Source organism: Nestor notabilis, unplaced genomic scaffold (assembly GCF_000696875.1).
Source record: "Nestor notabilis isolate BGI_N333 unplaced genomic scaffold, ASM69687v1 scaffold30194, whole genome shotgun sequence".
Classification (NCBI taxonomy): domain Eukaryota; kingdom Metazoa; phylum Chordata; class Aves; order Psittaciformes; family Psittacidae; genus Nestor; species Nestor notabilis.
The window spans coordinates 4344-27483 of NW_009926486.1; the positions used below are offsets into that span (position 1 = coordinate 4344).

General features: G+C 38.3%; 1 protein-coding gene across 1 annotated transcript; it reads right to left on the reverse strand.

Moving 5' to 3' along the window:
- Positions 1–924: 924 nt before the first annotated feature.
- Positions 925–19882, reverse strand: QSOX2 (quiescin Q6 sulfhydryl oxidase 2; the record flags this gene model as incomplete). The annotated part of the gene is made up of 11 exons (XM_010013559.1): positions 925–1475; positions 4064–4252; positions 8302–8452; positions 9606–9728; positions 12019–12148; positions 13880–14023; positions 14626–14771; positions 16992–17082; positions 17255–17360; positions 18502–18550; positions 19782–19882. Coding segments are annotated over 11 exons (1781 nt in total), but the record flags the coding sequence as incomplete, so codon positions are not given.
- Between the last annotated feature and the right edge of the window lie 3258 nt (positions 19883–23140).

Genomic DNA, 23140 nt, shown 5'->3' on the forward strand with positions numbered 1-23140 from the left:
GTCCTTCACTAAAACGTTTCCCTTTTCTAGAGTTCAGCAGAATTGGGTTCCATTTGCATAACACAGTAATTGCTCAGCTACTTTTCTAGTTCAGAAATGAGTGAGGGGAATTATCCAGTGCTCCATTTTAACACGTCTGATAGAGAAGGAAGTGAAGCACTGGGTCCGACTCTGTCTTTATCTACATCTAAACTCCCTTAAACTGGATGACAGCATCAGCAATCAGAATCAGGCTGCTTATTGAGATACAAACTGCCCTAAAACTCTCATCCTAGCAGAGACAGACACAGCTTTGGCTGGAGTGCACAAGAGAATGGAAGACTTATTTGGACACATAGTGCTTTCCACTTCAAATACGCAGTGTAAATAATATTTCAGAATGTCACATCAGAGGGTTTGGAATTGATTTAATCAGAATAGAACTTGTTTCCTGAAAAAAAAAATTAATCTGAATATGTGCTTCTCTGAATGAAGCAGCCAAAATAACAGCATCACTGCTCAGTACTCTGGGAGGTAAAATCACCTCTGGATAAATTAAAAAAACCTAAGCCCAACAACTACCTGACTTGGAGTACACAAAACAATATCCAATTTCCTTCTAAAGCAGGCGCAGCTGATTGCATAATGCAGTGTTTACTCTGGAAATGAGTAAAGGATGGAGGTGGCAAGTCACGGAACAATCTCAGCTGACAAATGCAATGCTTCCTTCAGTGGACATTTCACGATAGCACTGTGTGCCTCTTACCGATGAGGGTTCTTACAGCGAGCTCCCTATATTAAGCTAGAACACTTGTGAAATGACTTGGGAAGAAAGGGTTTTGAAACAAGGAATACTGTATATAAAATCCCTGATCATAAATATTAAAGCTGTATCTGGTACTGAACAGCCACGTACAATGAAAAGGTTGTTTCCGGTTTAACCTTCTAAGCCGATGACCGGTAATACTTCACTTTCCACCGTTTGGATCTCATTCGGAAAAAAAAGTACATTATCATCAGAAACAAGGATGAGGCTACGTACAGAATGACACACAGACTCATGTCTATGTTGGAAAATCCAATCCCCAAGAAGGACACGGCCTGCTTTGCCTCTTTAAGGGTGCCTGACCGAACCGCGCTTTTATCGCTATCTTTGACAGGTCCATGATTTGCTATTAGCTTATCTAACACCTTAGATTCTGAATCAAGTGTGTTTTCTTTATCCTGGATCTTATTTTCTCTGTTTCCACTTGGTTTCTTCAGTAGGCTTTTGTCTTTCCCCTCCCTTGTATCCCCCTGTTCAGTTTCACTGGAGTCTGTCTGGCTTTCAGCATATTTATATAGAATATTTTCACTGCTGTAGTGATACTTCATGAACTGTAGAACTTGGGCTTCATTCCAGCTGTGTAATCCTTTGATTTCTTCATGACATGTAGGACAAATGTCTGGAGTTGGCCACTGAACTTTGGGAAATTTTGGATCTTCAGTCAAAGCACCTAATTGGGAAGAGAAAAAAATAACAATATCGGAAGTGAAGGAACTAGGAAAGCTGAACCTTCCCTGGAAAGCACAGAAAGCGTTTTCCACTCATAAATAGTGGAGTTGGCAAAAAAAGCCCACAATGATGTTTGTATTAAACTGAAGACAACCATGAACAACTTTGGAAATTCATAAGCTTCCTTATGGATGCACCAACTACATTCCGAAGTGTTGATTCCTCTTTCAGAACACAAACACTAAATCATAATTATTTTCCTCTTCTCTCAGCTGTTGCGTTCACTTTCAAATACAACAAGATGCTACGATTGCTGTTTTTAGAAGGCATGAAGCCATCATCTGGGCTGTGCAGGGGTTAACTCGAATTACAGTTCAAAACAAACTGCTTCTCTGCACTCACTGCTCTTTAATCCTGAAGCTTGGTTTGCAGCAGCAGTTTCAAGGCCAAAGACTTGCAGATATTTTCCTGTTTCTATATTGTGAACCATTCCAGCCTAAGCTTGCTTTTTCATAGCTTGCATTATTACTATAACAAACTGTTTTCAGTCCTTTAAATACCATTATCATATTTAAGATGTATTAATTTTCAGCTTGCATTTTAGCATTTAAACATGTAATACTGCCTTGAATTAGATCCAGTTTTAACTTTTTGGTTGCTCATAGCTCTGGCCACCTTTCTGTCTTGATAGCAAAGAGCTGAATGCTGTAGGTAGTGTTGCACTGCTCTAAAAAATAACACTTTAAAATGTGGATGGAGATAACTTTTAGAACAAAATTCTACCAGGTATAAATCCCAAGCTAATTTCTTCAGCTGATTGTTATTAGTACACTGACCAACACTTTAACTATTTCAGTAATAAGTATAGATTCTTATTATTACTTTTATCCTTTTTAAAGGCAAAAAACTTGGGTTTTTTTTAAGCAAAATATTGCATAGGAATTCAAAGGATGCTTAAAAATACTTGCCTCCTTGATATTTACAAGTAAGAGCACACGTGTGCATTTGGGATATCTTACAGATCACTCAGTAACCAATTCGTTTCAGTAGAGAAAATAGAAACAAAACATCTTACAGTAAGATTACAAACTGAAAACTTGCTGTACTTCATGTTTTCCTGCCAAAGAGAAGAATGCCATAAATCCTGTACATTCTGAAGCAACAGGAAAGAAATAAATAGGGCAGAGCCATATACAGCACTCGCCTGACCTACACTTGAAGGCTGTGCCAAGGTGTTTTCATTGACCAGTCAAACATCATTCCTCATGGAAAGCTATATAACATTACCAGAACTACAGATGCAGCTTTTAAGGATTAAAATCTATCACTGTCACAAAGAGAAATTTTAGCAAACTTAAAAAGCATAATTTAATGTTATTATTTATTCCAGTATGTTTCTACTTCTTACTAAAAGGGTATTTTAGCTGGCTGCTGCATCATCTAAATCAATATCCATACGAGTTTTCCAATAACTTAATGTTCTAAGTAACTATATTGCTTCACTACTTAGCAACTCCAAGTCAACAGGACTATCTTTCTCCATGTTCAACCTGGCAGTAGTAACAAACACTAGGGGATGTTTTTGTTTAATACCTCACCATTTACTTTTTTCCTTCTTGGAGGAAAGGAGGCAAACTGTTTATACTCACAGCAGTATTTAATACTTTATAAATCTTGGGAATTCAGCATAACCATAATATAAACAACATATAGCATATTTAAATTGTAACTAATGCTGCATCACACAGATCCATAACAGCAGACAGGGATTTAGTGCAAAGAGAAACCAATTTTCTTTAGTGCTTTAGTTACTTGATATCCCCATAACAGAACGGATTAAATACAACCAGTATTTTAACAGTACTTTCAGTCTAACTGAAAACAGAGCAATCTAGTGGGGGAACAGATTTGCTTCATACAGTGATTTTATTTCATTCTGTTGCTGATTTGCTAATAGCTTAGGCTCTTTTATCCTGAGAAAGTCTCCTCTTCACTTATCATCATTTTCTATGCAGCATCTCTGCACAGTGAGATGAAGACAGGTTTTATCATCTAGTTAAACTCTTACAGAAAGAAACATAATTATTTTTTTATCCCCTGATAAGTAGCTGAACTGTATTGCTCCTTTTGAAAAGGCTTTGACTAGAACTCCAGCAAAATCCTCTCCTCAAGCAACAGGTGAAAGCTCAGAAGAAACAGAATCTGAGAATGACAGAGTTTTTTCATTATATATCACAGAAGACATTATCCTCTAGGAACAGTTGTGTCTCACAGGTGTATTTCTCACCCATGAGACAGTTACCATGCCTGTCTTTAGTCACAGCTGATTAGGATGCTCTAGGTTTTGCTCTGTACACAAGCACCCTTTCTTGCACACTGATGTAAACGTGGAGTTAGTCTTCTGAAGAAAATATTTAGTAAACAAATGTAAGGCTGGAGCAACAGTGACTGTTGTTTTAAACTCATGTTACAGAGCCTAAGTTGCATATCTCTTTGTTCAGCTATAAACGACACTGTATAAGATGCCATATCCTTGCCCTTTGGACACAGCTACCTCTGGTGGGTTTCCCTAAACAAGGTCTCTCATACCTGCAAGCCTGTTATTCACGACGTTGTGTTTCTCCCAGAGCCAGAGAACAGCCTTGTCAAAGGTTTTAATGGAATCCATAGACTCCTTAGCCATTTCTTCAAAATGCTGAGCACAAGCCTTGCATCCAAAAAAGTGCTGAATGTATCTCCGCATGACCTGAAGTACTATTTGGGGATTGTCTTCAAGACCTAGGAAAACAGATGAGAGATGTATTTAGCACCATCTGGACAAACATGGCTTCAGCATCGGCATGTTAACATACATAGAAGTGAACCTTGGGGAAAGAAAAGGAAATGTTGCTACCTTCTTGCTCCATGCAAATTTATACCTCCACTGTAGAGGTAAGGAAATAGCCAATTCTATAATATAAAGATATCCATAGCACATGTGCCATCACACAGCACCTATACCTCAGTACAGCACAAAGATATTAGTGGGGTTAAAAGCCTCACACAGTTCTTAGAAGAAATACCCTTCCCCAACAAAATACATACATACTATTGCCCAAGTTGTTGAGGTGAGACATTTAGAAACCAAATTATTTGGCAAAATAATGTAGAGTTTAAAGTGATCTGAAATGGTACATTTCAAAACATACGGGTTTGAAAGGTTGTCTGGGATATCAGACACAACTACAAGGGAATTATTTCAAACACACTAAGTTTCAACAAATGCTAGGTGACTGATAGTGTTACTAAAAATGTGAAGTAGCTATTTATACCCATATATACTAACACAGTCTATACAGTTGTGTTCAGTTATGCAGAACACATTTTAATAAGACTTAAAGGTCAAGTGTTCATTACAGTGAAATCTCTCCTTTCAGAGAGTATCTTATGATTTGAGGGGAGGACAAACTTAGCTAAATGAAAATCAGACATTATTGCTTCTTCAGAAGCCCATTATCACGGTGCATTTTGAGATTGTTCAACCATGCAAAGCCCATGCTATCTGTACTTCACACAATTCTTCTGGAAGTAGAGACTTTCTCCAATATCTTGCCCAATAACTAAATGAGTATTTATGTTACGCATTCACCATCACATTTATGCTCAGGCATTAAAGTTGTGGTGACCTTGCTACTGAAAAAACAAGAGTCAAAAACCCTCTGGTAACTATTCCATGAGATGCCTGTGAGATGTTTGTTACTCCGTAACTCTGAGGCATTACAGAATTCCAGAATCTCATTACAGTTACTAATACCATGGCTTTTTTGGCAGGCACTGAATGAATACACATAATAGCTACTTAGCAACATCTGAATTTTCAAGAGTAACTTAGGAATTCCTCCTAAAATAAATACAAACACATTATTATTTCTACAACACTCACACTTTTACACTAAAAATAATGCAAAAGAATCCTTATTTTATTTAGAAGTAAGCTAAGGTCTTCACAGATTAAGAACTCTATCCTGGGCCTTTACTATGGCAGCAGATAGTCCCTACATCTGTAAGTGGCTCGAGAAGCTGATATAATTCATTGAAATCCTAATGGTTTCATCTCCGTCACACAGATTTCCTGATTCATGCTTAATTGACCTAGTAAATTCTGTCAAAATGTGTTTACAAATGTACTATATGTTACCAGGAACACACACTTGTCAAACTAAACACGTTTTATGATGCAGATTGATCAAATTACCAACTCCTGCAGCTGAACGTCTCTACCATGAGCAATTTACAACGCAGGTTTTGTAGGTGCTGTAGTAAAGGGTTACAGCGCTTTGCTCACTATCCTGTTCTGGCAGTGAGTAACAAACAGTTTGGTAGCACATATCCCCTCTGTATATGCATTATTTTTCGGGGGGAAAAGAATTCTCAACAAAACCCATTCAAAACTATCAGAGTATTTATCTGTCTTGTATTTAAGAGATGCATGAAGACTGTTGAACACCTTTACTTACAACAATGCAGTTATATTCTTAAACAGAGCAGCAAAAAAAATCCTTCAAAGCCAAAAAGAAATCATAAAAAGGAAACAGTCTCTACTCAGACATTCAATATCTGTGATTGAACAGGCATGTATAAATAAAAGCTATGAGATTAAAGCAGATTAAATTACAGTATTAAAAGAAAGGCTGAAAAATAATTTTGGAAAGTTGAAACGAATTTCAGGCAGAACAGTTTTACCATGTGTACTAAAAGATATAGTTAGAAAGAACCTGTAACAAACACACCAGAAGTGACTACTTGCAAATAACCTGTTTATGGAGGAACAGAGTGATACACAAATTCAATTGTATCTGTCCTCCCGTGTAACGTTACACTCCTGACAATTCATTTTGCCTTTGAAATTCAGCAACAGATTAAACAGAATCCAGATCATTTTTATAAACCCCACAAGCCTGTCTTATTCACACTAATAGATCCTATTACCTAAACCCACATTTCATATAATTAAGCGTGCTCAGGAATAGATTTCCGCAATGATTTTATACATCCTCAGGTGTGAGAAGTTCTGTTCAGAGTTCCTTTGGATTCCCCTATGCTGAGCAGGTTCAAATTACACCGTTGCACATTAGAACATGTCAAATACAACCCAATAAAAACATGCTATGTAGAAAGCCACAGCAGGTTCCCTCTGCCTGCCAGACGCTGCCAGAAGAGGAAACTATCAAGAAAAATACAGCTGCTTTCAAAAGAAAACAAACAATTGCAAAATGGCTCATTTTGTTTGTTTTTCTTTTATCAGCCCAGAGATGAATCTTCTATTAACATCTGCCATGTATCATCATGTAATCCTCCTTTTCTCTTTCCTCCCAAACTACTGCAATTCAGGGTAACCCTAATCTTTAAAGTGGACAAGAACCGTAAAACCCTACCTGTGGTGGGAAGGATTAGGGAGTACATCATGCTTTTTAGTAGATGGGATTTAAACAAGCAATAAGGAGAGGAAAACCTCCCAAGACATAATCCGACAGTCTCAGACTGACCCAATTCTTTCGCCATAAGAAGTGATCATCACATATCTGCCCCGATTTAAATCGATGGCTAAGTGTGCCAAAGAGTTTTCAGGTTCTACAATGTATTTTTAACTTCACACTGACAAAGAGCTCATGCTTGAAACATGGGAGCAATTTAAGATGCAATTTTGTATAGTTAAATGTTAAGAACTTTTTTAGATTTAATCAGAACACTTTTGGCAATTGGGACAAAAGGGGAAATTTAACTTCTGCATGCTAACATAACATCCAGCACAAAACCCACAAATTCACCGGGCAGAGCACAGTACTAAATTAAAGGGAAGAGAAAGGGAAAAAAACCCAACAACAGGAGCTTCAATATTAAAATTGAGAGATTTTCACCATGGTTACAAGTGTTGCTGGGCAGATGTATGTACCCATAATTTGAAAGAATACATTACTTTTTAACATACAATCAGTAACTGACAAATTGCAAATTTCTGCATTTTATGATCTATCTGTCTATCTGGCATTCTTATATTCCTTGGAAAAGACATCAGAAAGGTTTTACATGAAAACTAAATAGAACAATAACCAAACAAAGCACTATCCTGGCAAGAATAAAAACATATGAAGGTCAATATTTTAGCATTAATAATTCTATTTCCATTGTGTGAGGAAAATAGATTATATGTCCAGCAGGTTTCTTAAATAGGAGTCATCACCCAAATATAAACACTCTGCTTCACAAAATGCTGCAAGTCTAAAAATAAGCAATTTTACAGAGTGCTTGCAAAGTAGTGTATCACTGCAGAGATTAATGGACACTGAGTACATTCAGCTGAAAAAACAAACCCAAACAGCCACAACATTCAGTATTTAAGAAATAATATTACAGAAGGATTGGCTAATGGTTGTGTATCTTTCACAGCTGCTAAACTGCATGGTTCAATCTCATTCTTCTCAAATTCAATTAGCAGTGCAACCTCAGGTAACCTGAATAACCTTCCTCCCTTTTAAGGTAGTTCAAAATTTCTTTGTTTGAAATTCTCTCCATTTCTGCTTTATTGCTCACACCTTTCGGGCCACACACTTTATTTACCTCATCTCTAAGCAAGGACAAACTGACCTGCTTTCTTTGAAGCCTTCTGCAGCAGGGAAGCTCTGCTCTGACCTCTGCTGGTGCAAACCTGAAAGCCACTGGCCTCCACCAATGTATTATTTGGGTATTTACTAAAATATTTGGTCTAATCCGTTTTCTCTCTATTGTACAGCACAACTGCTGTACATATTTGATTTTTCCTCCAAGTGTCTCACATAACTGCTGCTTACCTGTATGTATCAAGGCCTTTGGTTGCAGCGCAGCTTGAACGGTGAGGGTGTGAAACAGCTTCCAAAGGGAACAGGTATAACCCCGCAGCTCGGGTCTGCTGCCCTGACACCCGACCCATTGAACCTTCCTAGAGAGAAATATCCCAGAAATCTGAAAGAGAGATGTAAGTAAGACAGACAGCTCTGGGACCTAAATGTGCTTCTGAATGTAACAGCAGTCACAGCTGAGCCTACCCTGAAGTTGAGGTGATCCGAGGATAAAGACTAAATGACCCTTTGCACTTCTTGCTAAGGAATTCATGCTTAAGGCAAATAAATTTTAAACTTATAACCATCCTTAAGTCTGAGACACTCCGATGCACCATTATAAAACTCATCCCTCTCACAGATGTATTACCTACACAACATACAGTCACTGATGTCAGACGTACTAAAAGGCACATCACGGATGTCTGATCTGTCTGACAGAATTAAGTAGCTTAACTTGTAAACTTACTTTTGAGCACAGTATGAACACAACACACAGAAATACTACTGCAAACTCTGACTGAGCAACAGTTCCCCTGGGTACTATATTCCATGCTACTTAGTAAGACTTACATGACCTACAGGGGTAAAGTTTTAAGATATGGAATTATTATTTCTTCTTAAAAGAAAATCACTACTTAGTCACTATACCTAAAATCCAGTGCAAGAGTTTAGTTTCTGAGACTTATCCCCCTGCTTCCTAAAACACACAGAAGGCTTCCAAATTTTGAATAGCAATTCCATTTCATGGGAAGACAAACTTAATACTAACTTCTATACAAAGATAGCCATATCAGAGGGCTCTGTGTTACTGAAGTGAGGCAGGATTCCTAGCACGGCCTTTACTGTGCCAGGAAATTAAGAAGCATTTGGGGAAACTCTTCAGGAATAAATCCCATTTTGGGGGTAAACTTCCCAACACATAAACTCTGACCTCCATGAAATCCTGCTGATAACAGGCACAACAAGCAAACGCAACTCAAAAATACACCCATAAGGAATGTTGCATGATTTGAAGGTGCCGTTAGGGAACACATCCATGTTAGTGACTGCCTGCTGCTTACAAAACTGAGCCAGAATTGTGTGTTTCAATTCTGTCATTTCAATTCCTTCATGTGGATTTTTTTTTCTGGTAATGATTTCCCTTTGTTTTCATTTTAACCTTCCTGTAAGTCCATTATGACTGAGGGGCCATCAGTAAGTGATGTCTTAGATTTATACAGAATCTTATCCTTTACTAATGCTGTATTTTATGCTGTAAACTAGTAACAGCTTACCCGCATTTTGTTGTTGACAAGATCTAGGATAGCATCATAAGGGATTTTGTCTAATGGAAGGCTCACCAGCCACTCTTGCAAGGTCTCTAACAACTTTACAACAGGCTGACGGCCAGGAAAAAGCTGAAAAAATGAAAGAAAGAAAACACAATATTTTAAAGCACAAATCTCATTACCAGCAGGACACTTTTATCTCTAAATGCCTTAATTCCTGTCTTCAAAATGCTTCAGATTTTTCTTTCATTATAAGCAAATTAATTACTTGTTCTGCTTTCAGTAAAAAGCTATCTCACACTGACTTCTGCTTACAAAATTTAACAAGCTGCAGGCACAAAATGCTAACTAGTAAAATAAGGTACTCAATAGCAGGCAGAAATGATAGAGCAACTTTTGGCAGATTCTACAGAATTTCAGATTAAGGTAATTCAATTCTGTGTGTAGCTCAGAATGGAGCATCAGACCTCAGTGAATCTGAGAGGCAGAAATCCTTCTCACTTGTAGAAGATTAATCACAGAAAATAGTTCTCATAAAACTTCTGTTCAGATTTCTGTCTGATGTTGGTTACCTAGAAGAGTATTTTTCTTTCATGTGTGTAATAGTGATTTCTGAAGTGACTTGGAGATTGTGACTTCCTTAACTTGCAACTTAGAGAAGTCACATTCTGGCAGACGAGCATGAGGAGTCTGTGGTAATGCCATTACTTTATGCTAGAAATTGTATTTTGCTTTAATGGTGGCTGTAATTACTACAGAATTAAGTAGAGTATGCACACGATCCTCTAAGTATCCTTCCAGAGGGAGCAGTATTTTAACAGATGGGGAAATAAAGTCCTTGTACCTGCTACATTAAATATATAAAGCAATTTATGACAGAGCATGCTGTATGTATGCCAGTGACTCTGCAGCCACTGTCCAACTATCGATAATATCTCTAATTCACAGACTGCTTATTTGATACCATGCAAATCTAACAGGCAGGAACTCCCTCTGTATCTAACACAAGGCCCCTTTGCATTGTTTTTGTTCAGAGACAACTCTTAAATAGTCTGTAGAAAATCAGCACAGCTCTGAACTACAGACTGCATACTATCATTACATTTACTCCTGTGGGACCCCCCGGATATCATGCACTATGATCTAAAAAACTACCTAAAAGACAATAGTTGCACAGTGTCTCAGGTAGGTGTCGGTCTCATCAAGGATTTGAAAACCAATGGACTTCTGCACTGGTTGTCAAAAAAAACTAATTCTACAACAATGAAAATTCCCCAAGAAGGGAACCAGAGACCTCTCTGACACAGGACTTGCCATCACTATAAATGCTGCTAAAAGAAGAGGATAGTATCAACATTTCTTAACAGAAACACATGAGAATTATGAATGAGAACTACGAAGCAAGTGTTCCACAACAAGAGCAGTCTCCACTTGTGAAAGGCAGCCTGGAGACGAGCGTGCTACTCAAAGAGAGCATTCCCCACTTACGCACTAATAGCCAGGGAAGCAAATGACATCAGCTGGACAGGAGCCATCAGGAAGCGGAGAGGATGTTGTAGGGATAATATGATGGAAAGATTACCACCACACTTTCTTAAAGAAATGAGGCCAGCTAGAGATTTCTGATGGCCACAGCAGGGGCAAGAAACTGTCTGTCTGATTTTCAGATAAATCCGGATATTTGGAAATAGTTCACATAGGCCTTATTATTCCCTCAAATAGCTGTTGATTCACTCTCTTTAAAATAAAACAAAGGATTAGCTGCTCAGTAATTATGAAGAGACACTGGTTATTTCAAGTAGGCTGACATTATAAAGTCAAATTATTCCAGTTTTTTTCAAGTCACATCACATTATATTACGTAGATCATCCCTTCGCTCAAATGTAATATGTAAGCATCTTTATTTTTTAAATAGCCAATTATATTCAATACCTCAATTAGTTTAAAATACTCAATTAATTATATAAAATACCTCAACTGTATTCAAAGTTTAGACAGAAGTTACTACAATCTCCAAACAGAACACCACTGCCAAGTATGCATTAACAAAATCCAAAAGTCAAGAATGAAAAACAAAGGGGTTTTTAATCCCACCCAGTTACAATAGCTACTTATCCTGAAAATCTGATAAATGGACTATATTTACAGTGTTTGTTCAATATGCTGTGGACTACTTAAGCTTTATTTAATTTCAAGCCGTCTAAGATTAAATTAAAATGCATTTAAACTGTAAGTATGTCAGAATGACATATAGTAACTCAAAAATTTAAAGAAACCCACAAAACTATATTTTTAAGCTGGTGAGGAAGCGTATATTTAAACATTGTGAAAGACATCTTGAGAGACTTATGTCACATAAAAAATTTTATGTTAGAGTCACTTTATTCTTACAAATAATCAAAGACTAGCAATGTATACCTTGGCACAGACAGTAACAAAATCCTTGAAGGTCTTTAGCTCAGCTCCCTCAAGTGTCTTGTGTGTAGCAAGCTCTACCCTGAGCAGGTAATGCAATCCCGATTCAAGGTCAGCCATGTACAGCTTAGCTCTGAAAGACACATATATAATGTTAGAAAGTGGCAGGTTTCTTTCGCTCATTTTCTCACCAGTCATGAAGGTAAAATTGATATATAGTGGGTGTCATTAAAACCTCCACGTTTGCCACTCCACAGTGATTGCAGTGTATCCTACACCAGCATGGGAAGACACAGCGGTTACTTCAGGCACTCGGTGGGTGAATGTCAAGTTCAATGAGTTTCACCATACTCTCTGAAAAGTGTAATTTTAAGTCATGTTGTTCAGAGTGTAGACAAATGAAGCACAACCACACACAAGAATTTCTTTTATAGTTGACTAAACTTTTGCCTCCCAGCCAGCTTTACCTTGTAACACAGTTATAACCCTGACATCGTCAGCAAGGAAATCAGTAGTGTAAAGAAATTACAGCTCCTCTCCAAGCCTGACCACAAATAGAAAAATTACATGCTATGAGAAAAGGGAGACTTTTGTTGGACAAACGTAGATTATACACAGAGCAGGAGGGCAAACAATGCTGGAAAGGTCTGAATCTAGAAACCTTCTCCCACATGCAGCAGTTTTACTGGAGGTTCTTTGCGTATAACGATTCTAATCACACCAGCTCTTAAGACAAATTTAGGTACCTCGTAGCAGGTACAACTAAAGCATGTAAAACAAAGGAAACATTTTAAGAGTTCCTTCTCACAACCAATATCTTTATAAAAAAGAAGATACCAACAAAAACCACGTTACAAACTACAAATGCATCAGGTAAAGCACCCTACCTTTAATGCTTTTCAGAGTACAAACTTTAGACAGTACAACACAGAGCAATGTAACTGAACAAACAGAAGTTCACATAGTTACGGAGTTAACACTGAGTTCAGCAGCAGTATTATCTCTAAAACCAAACAGAATTAAAAAGAACAATCATCAAGAAACTGCCTGGCCCCACCTCCTAAATAACATGCAGGAAGAAACATATTAAAATACAGAATAATCTATATTAACCACTCAAACTACAGACTTGTATGAGTTTATCTCAATTAATAAGGTACTCACTCAAATCTTAAAACCAGCAAAATTCTGCTTCAGGTTTCTTAAATAAAGAGACATCCATAGGAATACATGAGGTTCTCCCAAAGGATCCTATTTAGAAGATACTTGAACTGGAGATTCATATCTACAAGATTTTGTCTTGCTGGAAAGCAGCTCAATTTAACCAAGTTGTTTTGATAACAGAATGTTTTGTATAAAGCATTTTATAATAGTCCTTGGAAGAAGACGACATTAATAGTGTCTATCAAAGGAAAATACGTACAAAATTGAAGCACTCAGTCCTACGTCTTTTCCATCTAAAGATGCTGAGGGATTATCTCTGTGCAAAGCCTTTGCATCCTTCTCTCAAACAAAGAGGGAAAGAGGGTGAAGATAAACCTTACTGGATTTAGTTTGATAAACTTCTTTTACCATGACTTTAGTATTTTCTATTACACTTGCATTTGACAAGCACATTTTAGTGGGCACTGCTTCAGTATTACACATGCAGAGCACTCTTGTTTTATACAGAAATGCTGTAGCTTGTTACTTTCTATTTATTTTTTCAGAGACAATGATTAGTTGCTGAAGTTTTCCAACAATTCAAATCAGTGATCTATGATGTTATAATACATGAAAGCACAGCTTTCCACGTGGCAAGAAAATAACTGCAGGCGAATTTTAACAACCAAGCATTGATCTGAAAATCAAGGGTATCACTTACTTATCGAACTCTTTCCACACCTTGGTTTCTGTACTCTCCTCTTTGTTTTCTTGAGCAGGCAGCTGAAGTGGCAAAAGAAGTTTTTTTCTTACACCTGGCAGTGACTTTAAATACGAAGAAAAGAAAGACCGTAGAGGCTTCAAACTGCATATAAATGGACAAAGTAAAGATTACTTTTCATCTCAGACTAAGTGAATATCCACAGCAAATTAGTGTAGTTATAAAATAAGATATTCACTTTGTTTCATGTTTCACAGTCCTTGTGCAGCATGTTATGTTTTGATACAAAGTGAAACCAAATAATGGGTCAATTTAGGAATAGTAATAACAATGATTTGGATTAGTGGTCTGAAATCCTATTCAAAATAAGAACACATCAGCTCACCTTACAGGCAATGTTCACAAGGAACAAGTCTTTTGACTTAGAAGCAAGTTTTTTTAAGAACTTTGATACTTCATTAGTTTTTTTTCCACTTTTATTCCAAAGTGTTTTCCTTTCAGAAGCATCACAGTAATAGGTTAAAGCTATAACAGTGGTAAGTAAAATTAGTATTAGGTCTCATTAATAATATAGGTAACACAACTTCAGTCAGTACAGTGTAGAGATAACATGCCAGGACACAACTTCATTATCAATATGCAAAAGAAGGTTATAGAATAATTTCCTTTGTATGAAAGAAACCTGTGGAAATTGCTTTTATAGCTTACATGGACCTCGCCATATTCCTTGCCAGATAACTACCTACCTGTTAATTAATCCATGGGACCCATTAGGGTGCATCAGGTAGCACGAAGGGACTGAGGTAATACCAAGTTTCTCAAGAAAAGGCTTATCAAAATTCAATACTCTCTTTACAATGATGTTTTCATACTGGATCAAGTCTAAAATAACCTGGGCAATGAAAAGATGACATGAATTATACATTGTTCAAGGAGTCTGCAATCTTGTAGGACAAGACACAAGTAGGTGAAGTGCATCATTCTTTAAGCTGTTCACCACAGAATACATCTCTGAGTATTCTGTGGACACAAACAATTTCAGTTAAAGAAGACTTACTCTGCTCTGGAAATTATTACTCCTATCTCCTTTTTTTTTTCCTCCTTGGTCTATCTTGATCTTTTCCCTTTGAAGTCTAACATCTGAAGAAAACATGAGAATGAACGATGAAATGTCCTCATAAACCTCAAAATAGCCCAGAGGATATTCCACAGGCACCAGCAGGTTTATGTTTCATATTATATATTTAAGAGTCTAAAGGCAAATCTTCAGGTAGTGAAGAAACATTGGTCCCACCACTTTATGGCATTCTGATGTCAAAGTCTACGACTTTGAAAACAACTGAGGGCTCCATGGGAGTTAAGGCTTTGCCTGGCAAGTCCTGCTGCATCAAGCTGGGTAGTTTGTGGTGTCACAGCACCCAGCTCCCTGTTCAGCTTTTTGTTTGCCAATCCCAGAGCAGAGACCCCCTACAGGGACAGGTGCCCGTATCTCAAGATTCCAGCATCCCAGCTCAAACCAATCATCATCAACTGCTACACCTGATGCTGGGCTTTTGCACTAGAGCAGCTGGGAGTGGCCCCAGATTTCTTTGCAAGATGTGAAATTCAGCAAAGGGTGGTGGAGGCAGAAGAGGGTGTTAACATTAGGATGCCTCCAAGATTTGCCAGGACTTGACTACCCAAATTCTTTGCCAACTACAGCCAAAGCTGCACCTACAAATATGATGACTCAGTTGTAAGTAATGAGAATTTGCCTTTTAAAAAACAAAGTTTAAATACTGAGTTCTTGCCCTTCTCAAATCCTTCAAGATCCCACTGCTAAACACACCCTCTTTTGTTCCTCTAATGAGAATAGCCCTCACATCTCACATCCTTCTATTAGCCTGTGCTCTTATACTACTATTTCAAATGTTCCAGTCTTATGAACTGTTCCATGCTTCCAACTCCTCATACATTTCTACTTGCCATGCTTTTACGCCTCTCTGCCTCTTCTGTATCTTTTTCCTGTTGTTAGTTTCACAGTTTCCACTACACTTTTCCCTTTCAGTTCAATATTACCTTTGCTACATTAGCCCTCATTTTCAAACTTGTAATTTAAGGGACCCCACATAACATCAACAAATATTTCTTCTTCTGAAAGCAGACTTCACTTTCTGTTAATCAAACGACACTCAAGTCTTTCCCCTTTACAGCAGGTAATAAAATTAAAGTGAGTGTGTTCAAAAGCTGAAGAACTTCATAATCATCCCATTTCTTCTTTTCAGTCTTGTCCATTTCGATCAACCCATCAGCTTCCAGAAAACAAATGTCTGGGAACAACCTGCTTCTCAAAGCATTCTAGCTTTTGACAGCACACTCTCCTCCACTTATGCAACTGGGCCATCTCAGCATCAAATCTAATTAGAAACATTTCACAGACATGGGATGTTTCTACACAGATTATGCCTAGATAATTATGCAATTTATTTTCTTCACTTATCCTAGATCTTGGCAGGCAGAGAAAAGTAACAGTTGTCTAAGCTAACAGCAGGCTCATTAGGTGGTGAAATCATGCCAAATCAAATCTCTTATTGGGGGGGTGGGAGAAGCAAAAAGCCAAAGACTCCCACTTCCTCAGTGCCTCGGAGCTATGAAAATGATTTTATGCTATCACTTAACTTAGAATGTAACTTCCTAAAACCTGTAAGTGAAGAAAGAGAACCAGAGAATTTATATTATGAACAGTTGAAGTAGAAAAAGCTGCCCAGAAGAATGAATATTAGGAACGGTTCTTTAGCAGTGAGAAAACAACATAATCTGACAACACATTTGTTGTGATCTTCCAAATCTTAAAAGAAAAAAGACTTGTGCTAACAATGAAATTGATAATGTAATCTTCCATTAAAACATGAATGGAAGAAGTTAACCTGACGTCACATTCACTTGTAAGCAAGTCTGTCCAACAGCCCTATATAACCCCTTTGTGGTATCTCAAATATGCATGACCTGCCCTTAATGACCCTTTAATTCAGCTCTGAAAACAGAAATGTTGTTGTTCAGCTAAGTAACATAAAATTCAGCTGTGCTATGACAACACTCATATTCATTATGTCATTCATAAGCCACACATTACCTCTCGTCCAACATAGGAGTTATTACTTTCAAACACAATGGCAGTATAATGATGGCTGCTCTTGTCAAAAAGAGACGTGATATCACTGGACCTTTGGAGAAAAGAAAAGCTATTTAGCACAGGTAGAATGCAGTATACCCACAATCTCACAGCAGAACTGATAATAAGAAAAAAGGCTCATTTCAACTTCAAGAGGACCTTCTGCACTGTATTTAATTAACATAGTAAGCACGCAGCAGCTGTATTTTAAACAAGGAACTTACGGAACGGGATCTAGCGGCGGGCAAGCAGGAGGTCTCAGCTCTTGGGAGTGGTTCTGTAAGAAGTCAATCATCATCTGACGCACTGTTTGCAGCTCTCGATCTGCTCCTGATGAGAACAGGTTGCAAAAAAATACACTGCTTCAGCAAACTGGGACAACACGACCCACATGCAGGTTTTCATACATCCTCCTGCTCTTCTGTGCCAGGTTTTTGTTTTACTTTTGGACTTAAGTAGAATATTATTTGGCTGAAGAACAGGAACTAAGGATTTACTTGCAGGATTTCAGTTGAATGTTGAGATGATTTAAAAGCTGTCATTCCACCCCAAAATTAATAAAACCTCAAGACACTTCAATTCTAACCATCTGCCTGCCCTGCTGATTTTCTCTTCAAACAATGCTTCATTCTAAAGCTGTGCTCATTTTCACTAGCGTTGCTGTGGGCAACTTCAGTAGCTTGGTTTTTTGCAATCAGGATATTCACCATGTATTAAAACCTGTAAGGGTTTTTTTTTAATCGTTCTTACCAAACAGCCAGGTGAGGTTCCAAAGCCCTGTAACCATGTGAGGAAATAACTGAAGTGTGAGAATAATTTATTTTCTTTAAATTAATTTAAAACCTGAAACACTCACAAATCCCCAAAAGTAACAGGTACAACTATGGGCGGTTGCATGAAGGGTTAATGGTGCAGGTGGTCTCCTGACCTCTGGCCTTCTAAATGTTAATCCATTGAAAAAGACAACATTACTCTTGTCCCCAGACAAACCACCTCAAGCTGTGATCCTGTCAGACACAGGGGATAAGCCTGTTTTCAGTTAGTCAGCATCTGAATAGGGGTTGTCCCCAGTGAGATTCAGGATGCCTGGGAAGTGGCTGACAGATCAAAAAGCACCAGAGTCAGGATTGAGCAAATGGGATCTCCTGCTGATAAGGTGTGTGGTGGAAAAAACACCGCATTTTAAAACACCATCGAGCCATTTGTGAATATTAGAGGAGTTACATCTCAAAAAAATGAGGAATGTGAGCTCTGAGTTCTTGAACAAATGTTTTTCCTGTCTAAAATTCTGCCTGACATTCCATTTTCATACAGTACTTGCAATATCGTATCTTAAAGAGCTACTCAGTGCCCAGCCCATCTCTAGCTGTCTAAACTAACGGACAGGCAAAGGGATTTTGCTCCTTGTGCACCACATTCCTGGCCCACAGGATAACTGCTTTGGAAATTTCTTACTGTAGGATATTCTTACCTTTGTAATTTTCTCCAGTAGTAAACTGCTTTGTAAACGCTTTGAAGAACTACGTGGAAGGAAAAAAAAAGTATTAGTGCTTTGAAAATAACTCATCGTGTCGGACAAAATCTCAGTTTAGAAACAAAAATGGCTTTCAACAGTTTTTACATTCTACAGCTCTAATTACAAAACATTTTCTATCTGTTCAGAAGATAGTTTTCCCTCTTACCCTTGGTTCCAAAGACCTGCTTCTCAACCATCTGAGGGTGGCTCATATGCACCAGTCAAAACTTGGATACACAATAAGGCCAAATTTTAGAGGAAAACCCCCTAATGCATAATGCAGTACTGTGTATTGATCCATTACTGCAAACATTAACCCAAACACAAGTGATTACCAAATCAGTTACTACCAACTGTGTGTATACTTAGAATATTATTCACATTTTCTCAACTCCCTCCAGTGGCTAAACAGGATATATAATGGAGCTTGACTGCCTGCTGCTATGAAAAATGAAATAGAAAAGATTTGGTGTTTCCAATTTACACCCAAAACTTGAAAGATAAAAACCAAATAAAACTGTTCCTTCTATTAGGGTAGAGTCACAAATTCTGCAGTGAAACATCTCTTGTTCCCTCTCCTGTTATAACAAACACAGTCTATTCAATCCTCTCTATCACATTCTGCTCATATTTACAGTTAATAATATAATTATACAGACTGGCAAAGACAGAGAAGTTGAAGATTGTGTTTACACCTAAAAATGAGTGAGTGAGGATACTTTTGGCAAATACAAGATCCCTTTTAAAAACTAGGTTAAGCAAATTATGAAGTTAATTAGAAAAATAGTATAAAAATATATCATTGATTGATCTTAACTTCAACGTATTACCTTTACTTTCACATACCAAAACTAAAACCACTGTTAATAATCACGAAAATCTGAATTAGCAAAATATTCATGTAAACTGTTATTATCCAGTGAGTATATTACAACTAGGTGTTCTATAAATGTAACAACCCAGCACTTCCTACAATGGTATCTTCTTTCAGTAAGTTTTTCAGATTCAGAACTGAGGACTGAATCGCTGCTCAAGCAACTGCGTCTGCTACTGCATTCAGTGAGACAAACTCAAATTCATCTTCTATAAACTCTGCAATTTTCCCAGCAAAAGTAAAAAAGTCCAGCTAAAGAACAACTAGTTACATGTAAGGAGCTGCATAAGCATGTTTGTTATGCTTGTAGTTCCTATAAAGCATGGATCATTTACCTAAGGCAATATATTACACTGCTTACCCTGAACGTTGGGTAGTAGTGAATACCATATTCTTTGCACGTCTCGTAGTTCTCTTCTTCCCCACAATCCAGCACACCAAGTCTAATTGCAGATTCCCAGTCTGAAAACAAAGGTATCTTTCAATTTTCAGCAGAAGTGATCACGGATCCCAGCTGATGGATTACCCTGCTTCCCATGGAAATCAACAACAGAACTCTGAGATTCCAATGGCATAAAAATCAAGCCCTGGGTCGATTCTCATTTGCTATTCATTTCTATCCTCAAGTGTAATACTGGTTTTTAAAGCAACAAAAACCTCTCTTGTTTTCTTAGCTGCACCAGTATTTTCAATATACCTAAATAAGAAGAATCCCGACACACAATGCAGCAGTTCGAGGACCAAAGACATTTTATTGAATCCAGGAGGATGAAACAGGGGCCACCTCAACACTTGCAAGACACCGGATTGTATTCCCAAGCTTTGCCCAACAGCTAAGCTCATAAAATAAAGCATGCAGAATATATAGAACTGAATAAAACGAATCCAACCGTTACTCATCCAAATAAGTTGCCAATTACACCAGCATAAATTCAATGCACCTCCTAGTACAGCTGTTTTAACAAGGACTCACTGTTTACGATTATCTCGGAGACCTCCAGAACTGCCCACAGGCCAATTTGGCTACCGAATGGTGGTTTTAGCTTTTAGCATAGGAATACATTAGATATACCTCAAAAAACATCTGAGTTTTAACCAGAGTGCTAAATAGCTGAGTTTGAACCTCACTGTAACTTTCCTCTATAAATGTTTCATAGCAATAACCACCAGAATTCAAGTATTTCTGTAAGTATGTTTATATAACTTCAGTAAAAGCTTTCGACTCATTTATAGCTTTTTCCTTCTCATTTTCCTAAGAACTTAGCTTTTTGAGCCATGCTCAGCTGCAGCAATCACTTTAAGGAAGAACTGCTCCCAGAGACTCCTTAGACAGTTCCTTTTTAAAGCTAAGCTAAATCAAACCAGCTGTGGGCAGAATTTGAAGGTCCACCACAATTCCCAAGTATCAATAAAATTTAAAAAGCAATAAAAGTAAACTTGCTTTTATAGCAAAGAGCATGAAAGCTTCATCAAGTTCAGGCTCTGACTGACAGCTGCCTGCCTGGCTGCTTTTGAAATTTAGCTTGACCTTTATTTGTCTTTGGAGGAGGATGGGGCAGCGATGGGAGAATTTTGGTTGTGCTGAACATGCCAAGAGCTGAGCAGCCACCAGGAGCGACTTACAAGCATGCTGGAGCAGATGGGCACGTATTCACAGGAGCACAAAAGATGCAACAGTCTATTTCATCAAATAAAATGCAAAATAAAAAAACCCCAAGTTTGGCTTCTGGGTGTCTCTCATTCAACTTTCCCCACTCCTCCTCCTTTTTCCACCTGTCTTGATGCAGCTCCACACCATGAATAGAAGCACTGTGGACCCAATGCAAATGGCCTGCGCCCAACAATGCAAACCCCTGGCTCGGGTTAAAGAGCACCAGCTGGGCTGTGTGCTGCTCAGCATTGGCTTCTGCTTCAAAAGGAGCTTTTCCTTTCTAAAGGATGCAAAAGTGCCCAGCCTAGACTGCACGTTTACAGTGGCACTGTAAACACTGGCTTTGTAAAATACCCATGAATTTTGCATTAATATTTTTGAAATACTAACCCCAAACTCTAGGAAAGGGGTAGATGGGTGATACCAACCAACGCTAGTTCTGGCTGTGCTAAACAAGTTCCAATGGATGACATGAATGCACTGGACATGCAGCAGATTGGTCAAACCTCCCATTTGAAGAAATGCTACAGAATACCAGAACGCTGCAGAATTTCTCTCTCTGCCCAGAGAAGCTGTGGCTGCCCCATCCCTGGCAGTGTTCGAGGCCAGGTTGGACACAGGGGCTTGGAGCAACCTGCTCTAGTGGAAGGTGTCCCTGCCCGGGGCAGGGGTTTGAACTGGATGAGCTTTAAGGTCCCTCCAACCCAAACCAGGCTGGGATTCTAGGATACCAACACACCAGTCCCAGCAGATCAGCAGGAGGATGCTTCCTGTGCATAAACCTTGTGTACTCCCTCCAGCAGGAGGCTGCAATGCCCTGTGCTATTTTCCATTGTAAAGTTTTAGCCAGGGGGATAAGACCTGCATCACAAGAAACCTCTCCCTGCACGCTACTCAGGAGTTATGTATTTTAACATACAGGCTGCTTCCTGAATAACAAGAAGGTTTCTGCAGTTCCCCACCAAATGTGTTTAAAGAACAGTTTCTAGAAAGAAATCATTATTGCTAGATTTGAAACAACAATTCCAGAGACTGCTTCTGCATATAATTCAAGGGTTGTTGCATATGGTATTTCCAAGGGTTTGTTACTTCTACACAGAAAATTACAACACATAATTCCAGCCCACAGGCATTTTGGTGGATGAATTCAATCATCTTTCAAGATGGAAAAGTACAATTAACTATAATGGCCACTTTGGGCACTACTGCAATAAAACTAAATGTGTGATTAGGAATGCAGTAGCAAAGACTCTAAGCTTAAAGCCTGTTCTGAGAGGAGAGGGAGGGAGCATCACGCTCAGAACGTACATTACACAAAAGCAGGCACTGCTCCTGTGTTTCAGGAGGATTATGTTTTGCCATGATGGTTGCAATGACAGTATTGCCAAGATTTAGCAAATGAGGAACAAAACAGAAATTAAGTATATTAGCACAGGCCCTTAATGGACAAAGCAATTGCACCAATTTGGCTTGACTATACCACATCAGCAAATACAACCACAGTGATTGAGGAGTTCTCTAGCATACATGAGCCTGCACCCCAAAGACAGCTTCAATATCGTAGCAGATGAGTAAATGTTGCTGAAAAATAAATGTTAAGGGAGCCTAAGTGGGTGAAACCATCTGGGGGTTCTTTCTGGATGAAGCTACCAACGAAAAGTGTGACTGTTCTCAGTCGCCTGCTAAAATCCACTCATTCCAACTTCGAAATGGAAGCATTTTGCTGACAAATAACACCAGAAGCCAAGTGCATTTGCTGGTAGTGCCGATGTCCACAAACATAAAAATCCACTTTTTAAAATGAAAGTCTTCATAAAACCGCAATGGATTAAAGGCCTTTAACTGGTTACAGCAAGATAAGTGCGTAACATCGCTTGCAGTTACCGTGACTGCAGCTGAGACAGAAAAAAATATATTTGAAGAAGTTATTACAAGTTATAAACAATACTGCCTACAAAGGTACGATGCTGCTGTAGCAATATATAAACATGTCCCTTTTTTGACAAAAGGTCGAGTAAGTTCAGGCTCTCATGATCACAGAATCCCAGACTGGTTTGAATTGAAGGGAC